The 6400-nt window shown below is 47.1% G+C and overlaps 1 protein-coding gene across 2 annotated transcripts in view; it reads left to right on the top strand.

Moving 5' to 3' along the window:
• PTCH1 (patched 1) overlaps positions 1–5934 on the top strand; it is a 62856-nt gene extending 56922 nt beyond the window's left edge. For both annotated transcript variants that reach the window (XM_039245691.1, XM_039245692.1), the window contains exons 22-24: positions 113–367; positions 1950–2505; positions 3055–5934. In XM_039245691.1, the coding sequence (XP_039101622.1) occupies positions 113–367; positions 1950–2504 (810 nt within the window). In that variant the 3' untranslated portion in view covers position 2505; positions 3055–5934. The remainder of the gene's footprint in view (positions 1–112; positions 368–1949; positions 2506–3054) is intronic.
• Positions 5935–6400: the final 466 nt, after the last annotated feature.

Here is a 6400-nt window from a genome sequence, read left to right on the forward strand (position 1 = left end):
GCAGTCAGAGGACGGGTGCAGAGACCCCTGAACAATACTGAGCTTTGCACTTCATGTGTGACTGGCAGGTAAATGGGTGATCACACTTTTAACCTGGAATCTCCTTAAATAGGTGTCTCCAGCCAATGGGCTGAACCGACTGCCCACCCCTTCCCCTGAGCCACCCCCCAGCGTGGTCCGGTTTGCCGTGCCCCCTGGTCATGCAAACAATGGGTCGGATTCCTCTGACTCGGAGTACAGTTCTCAGACGACAGTGTCGGGCATCAGTGAGGAGCTTCGACAGTACGAGGCCCAGCAAGGCGCCAGGGGCCCTGCCCACCAAGTGATCGTGGAAGCCACAGAAAACCCTGTGTTTGCCCGCTCCACTGTAAGTCACCCGAGGGGCCAGCCTCTGCCTCCTAGGCAGCAAATCCCAGACAGATAGGATTCAGAAATAAAGTGTAGGTTGGGTAGAATCCTATGAAATTGCCCATCTTTGACTCACACTATAAAAACATGAGTTTTGTGTGGTTCTGTCTCATATAGGTTGAAGAGGGCAGGGGCCAGTAACAGTAGCTATAAAAAGCAGTATATGTCTTGTTCGGGCTAAGGATAATTTGAGCCTAAGGCCCAGAGGTAAAGCCTGCTTTGCTTTTTTTTTTTTAAGCTGTATATCATTTTAGAATAATACCTTTTTTTTTTAATGTAGTGGTATTTTTATTGCCAACAGTGTGATTTTTTTTTCCCCCTCTTACTTCTGTTGCTTTTAATTGCCCTTAATACAAAATTATTTCAATTATTGATGTCCAAGATGTTACCCAAAGGAGCTGGAGGGAGCAGAGAAGCTCAGCCTTCAGTAATGCGCGAGAGCCATGAGCAGCCTGGGAGCCCCTTCTCAGAGGCTCCGAGAGTTGCCGCCATGCTCCCCAGGATGTCCTGAGCCCCCCAGGCCTAGAGCCCAGCACACAAAACCCGAGGAAGGTTCTAAGGCGCGTGCTGTTCCAACTCGGGGCCTCCTGCTGTCCCTCCAGGAAATGGGTATTCCAGTCTCAGGCCAGAGCAGCCCTTCCATGAAAGAGAGAGAGGCCAACCAAATAACCTAAATTTTCCTCCTCTTACCCCCCGTGACGATGCCTGCTGAGCTGCAGTGTGAATCTGGTTTTGTTCAGCGGGAGCCTAAAAATAGGTACAAGCTGAACGACTTTGAAGTTGGTCACGGTCCTTTTGATTGATGTGGCCACTGTGTTGCTCCATGCTTTGTATAGAGACCTAGAAACTAGATTCCTAACAACCGGACAGAGCAGCGCTGCCCCATGGAACCTTCTGCGATGATGGAAATGCTCGCCAGTATAGTAACCGCTCACCACATGTGGCTGTTGAGCACTTGAGATGTGGCTAGTGCAACGAAGGGACTGAATTTGGAATTGTTGTTAATTTAAATGTAAATAGCCATATGCTCCTAATGGCTACCACACTCTACAGCGGAGGTACAGACAGTACTGCCAACGTGCTGCATTTGGGTGAGCCAGAGCCAGAGCCAGATGCCCGGCAGTTCACAAGGAGGACGAGCTTGGGATCTGACTGCAGCACAGGGTGGAGTGGTAAACCGGGAGGGAGGCAGTCCGGGTGCTCTCGGACCACAGCCCTGCATTTATGGGCCGCAGTCCTGTGTGTCTGGCCAGCTGTGCCTCAGAAAGCCTAGACATAGGGTCCAAAAAAGGCGCTCCTCTGCCACGTCGTGGAGGTTTTAAAAGAACAAGTTTTCCTTTTGTGGGTGGAAGGCCTGGTTGGCTCCAGGGGGCTTCTCCCAGCCACTTGTGGGGCTGACTGAGCACTTGGTGAGGAGCTGTGTGTGGGTGGCCGTTGCAGTCAGAGCCAAGTAGGGAAGGCTGGGAGCAGTGGGGGGCGGTGCCAACGCCCCGACTAGCGTTTAGCACCCGCTTGTTTTAACCTGCTCTCGCCCTCTGCAGGTGGTCCATCCGGAAGCGAGACATCACCCACCCTCAAACCCTCGACAGCAGCCCCACCTGGACTCAGAGCCCCTTCCTCCCGGACGGCCAGGCCAGCAGCCCCGGAGGGAACCTCCCAGAGAAGGCTCGCGGCCACCCCCCTACAGACCGCGCAGAGACGCTTTCGAAATTTCTACTGACGGGCATTCTGGCCCTAGCAATAGGGACCGTGCGGGCCCCCGGGGAGCCCGTTCTAACAACCCTCGGCATCCAGCATTCACTGCCGTGGGCAGCTCTGCACCCAGCTACTGCCAGCCCATCACCACTGTGACGGCGTCGGCCTCCGTGACTGTCGCCGTGCACCCCCCGCCTGCCCCCGGGCCCGGGTCTGGTAGGAACCCCCGAGGGGGACTCTGCCCGGGCTACGGGGACTACCCTGAGACTGACCACGGGCTGTTTGAGGACCCCCATGTGCCTTTTAACGTCCGGTGTGAGAGGAGGGATTCCAAGGTGGAAGTCATAGAGCTGCAGGACGTGGAATGTGAGGAGAGGCCCCGGGGCAGGAGCTCCGACTGAGGTGTGTGCGGCTGGTGGGCGGGCCTCAGCAGTGGCGGAGGGACACCCAGGCTCGTGGAGGGCAGAGCTCTTTGGGGTTCTCTAGGCTGCATCCTTGGGGAGCCCGTAGGCATTGGTATGTCCCACGCCGAACCCCAGTGACCTCTTATCTCCGCGGCAAGGCCACCCTGTCCAAGCTTTGTCATCCTTGGGGAGCCCATGGAGTCCCAAATTGGGTGTCTCACCTCGCTGCTCACCTGTTGAGGGTTGGTGCAAGCTAACAAAGGCTAACAGCTGCACCTTTCACCTGTTTTTCAGTCTTTATAATAAGCACCGTAACAGGTATGTAACACACAGCTCCATGCATAGGTGACAGAGTGAACATATCCGGGTCACAGCGTGAACACATCTGGGTCGCCAGGCCCCAGACCAGCCGCTCATGCCCTCCACCCAGCACCCCCAGCCTGCGTTCTAATGCTGAGCAGTTTGCTTACTGAGCAGTTTGTGTTTTCTAAATACAGACTCATATACCTATTGCTTATTTTGACTACCTTTTTTTTTTCTTTCAAAGGGTGAGTAAAATCTGAAGCAAAGAGGCCAAAGATTGGAAGCCCCTCCCACCCCCCCAGAACTGCTTGAAGAGAACTGCTAAGAGTTATACAGATGTGCGCACCAGGAGAGCAGTTCAGTGTTACTGTAACCGATTGTATTATTTTGTGAAATAGTTCTATAAATATTTAAGAGGTGTACACATATGTAATATACGAAGGAACGGATGTAAACTAGTGCGATCTGGGCTTTCTCCACTCCTGCCCTCCGAGTGGGCGGTGGGGAGGCCACAGCGGGGCCCCTCCCGATTTGTACATTGGTCTCTGTGCCACAACCAAGCTTAACTTAGTCTTAAATTTCAGCATATGTTGCTGCTGCTTAAATATTGTATAATTTACCTGTATAATTCTATGCAAATATTGCTTATGAAATAGGATTATTTTGTAAAGGTTTCTGTTTAAAATATTTTAAATTTGCATATCACAACCCTGTGGTAGTATGAAATGTTACTGTTAACTTTCAAACACGCTATGCGTGATAATTTTGTTGTTTAATGAGCAGATATGAAGAAAGTACGTTAACCCCGGTGGCTTCTCCAGCTGTAGTTGGATGCGATTCTGTTTGGCTGTGCGTGTGAACACGTGTGTGGTTTCCCGATGTACTGTACTGTGATTTTTTGTTTTTGTTTTTGTTTTCTTTTCACTGTCTGTAATCCTTCATGGGTTCTGCCCTAGTTAGGCTGGAAGAGTCAGGATATCTTTATTGCTTGGTGCTGGTGGAAAGCTAGCCCTGAATGTCGCCTTATCCCTTTGCCCAACTTGCTTCAGGTGCAGGGCATCTCTCACGATCATTGGCTGCTATCCAGACACTCCCAGTTCATGCTTCCGAGAAGATGGGCTCCGCCGCACTGGTCATTGTGGTGGACGTCGGAACCTCAGGGTTTAGAGCTAACATCTGTTCATCTTCATTGGTATTAAAGAGTTCTAGAAGTGCCTAGTGGTGAGCCTCACCTGGGCCATGAACATTACCCTAGTTTATGCAGCCTTCGTTGTACCTCTCTTGACACACACACACGCCCACATACCCTCAAACGTTCAAGAGCAGATTGGAAATCTTTTGGAGACAATGACCCTGTTACGAGTGGAAAAACCTGTTAATTCTGGGTCCACAATAAACCTGGAGGTGATGTTTTGAGTCCCTAGAATTTAAACTCCCCTCTTCCTAAATTGCACAGTTGGTCGGGGCTTTCTGGATCTGTTTGTATCTTTTTTAAAAAATAAATAGTGAGCATCAGTGTGGTGACATGGAGTCAGAAGTTCTACAGGATGAGAGCTTCAGAAGGATCCTTCTCAGTGCGTTATTGTTAACGTTATGGGTACACGCTTCCTAAATAAACTGTGTCCCTCCTCTCCACCTTATTAGTGTCCGTTCAATGTGACATTGATCAAAGAGCAGGGAGATGTTAATTGCATACACCCCAATGAAGAGTGTATATGGAGGCAGATCTCTCAACCAGGCATTATTTTTATTAAAGATTTGCTTCTGTATCGATTCTGTTGTCTTGCTTTGAGGTTTGGTCTTCCTCAGCGCTTAGCCAGAGACCCGCAACTGTCGGGGAAGCAGGGGATACCCGGACCAAGCTACTGTAGGAGCACAAAAATGGCAGCTTCCATTGTGCCCTCCTGTTTTACACGGAAAATCTCAGTCAAAAGGCAATGGGCTCCCAGTAGTACTCAGCAGTACAGTGACCTCAGACCCTAACACTTGCCACAAAACTGTAAGATACTAATTGTAAGCCACCTGTGGCCGCCAGGTGTGTGTGTTGATGTGCCAGGGGCCCCAATGGGCCCACGTCTACTGTTTGGTGCTTCTGTCAGCCACACTGTCTGTCCACCTAATACCCAGCTCTGCTCAGAAAACTTAACGCCCTGCGTTCAGGAGAGAGAAGATGCAAACTTCTGAGGTCTGCTTCCCTCTGGCTCGTGGCGTGCCCTCCTCGCTCCTTTCCTGAGCCCAGCTTGTGTGGCGCATGACAGTTTGCACAGCCCTGCTTTCTGCAGTGTAGAACTTTTCTCCCGTAGTCACATTGGCAAAGGGAGAACTCGGGGGCTGGCAGGCAACTAGAATTTCTCTCTCTCTCTCTCTCTCTCTTTAAAATAGTTTTATTTTGTCTGTCTTGTTTGTTCATTTGGATGTTTTAATTTTTTTTAAATCTTTGCTGATATTTATAATTTTGTATCATAAGAATGTTTTCCTACAGTATTTGTCATGCCAGTTTATAACAAAAAAAATGCAGGGATTTTATTTCTATTGGAAACACTATTACAGCTATGTTTTACTTTTGAACAGAATTTTTATTTGTATAGAGTGCTTACTAATGTTAAATAGTTCAGAGTATATAACATTTTCATTAAAGACTCGTGGTAGGTTTTAGTGTAAGGAGTTTAAAGGAAATAAATATTCAAACTGGGTCTCATTGTCTGCCACTTTTGGCAGAAATGGGTTTGCGTCATTTCAATTACAAAGATAAAAGTATGCCATATAATTTATTTATATGAAAATTTATTTTTGTAGTGTACATAGTAGTCATCAAGTCTTTCGACAGAAGTATATTTTTAAAGAATTTATATGTGATGAATCCATGATGTCTGGAACTTTGCTGAGACATGAGTGGGGCACACTTTTCATTGTAAAGTACAGCAAGGAAAAGAAAATGTTTAACAGTGTTAAGAGAGTGAGATGAGTAAATATTCATGCAATTGTGAAATGTGTATTAGTTACCATTTGTGACCTAGTGTGGTTCTCATTTTAAACCTTGGAAGGCAAAAATGTACAAACTCTCTAAATATTAATGTTCAAACACTGATAGAAATTCTAACATGAATAAAAAATAATATAACTTGTTGGTTATGTCTTTGTTCATAGAATGTTTTTTATTACAATGTTTTACATAGACAGTTAGTGTGTCAGGCCATCACTAACTTTGTTCATTTGTCTTAGTAACGTTGCTAAAGAATCCTTTCTTGTTCTACCTCATGGAGGCATTGTTGATATATGAAAAGTTCTAGGTTTTTATTTTCTGACACCAAGAAAGTTCCTCAATTACCATTCAAAACAATCCCTTCCTCTTCACCTAACATGTTTTTATGTGACGCCTAATAATTAGAAGGAACATTTATAGGGAGAAATTTGGTGACTATTAAAATAAATGGAGGTGCCATACTTAAAACAGAGGAGTGGACGATACAGGGCTGATTAAACCCGATACAGAATGTTTTCTTCTGAATGTTTATGATATGATTATATCCCATCTTTATTGGAACCATGGAGAAAAATAAGACCAGGAATATCGTAGCCATCTGAAAGCA

The sequence above is a fragment of the Hyaena hyaena genome, unplaced genomic scaffold (assembly GCF_003009895.1).
Source record: "Hyaena hyaena isolate Hyena2069 unplaced genomic scaffold, ASM300989v1 scaffold_269, whole genome shotgun sequence".
Classification (NCBI taxonomy): Eukaryota; Metazoa; Chordata; class Mammalia; order Carnivora; family Hyaenidae; genus Hyaena; species Hyaena hyaena.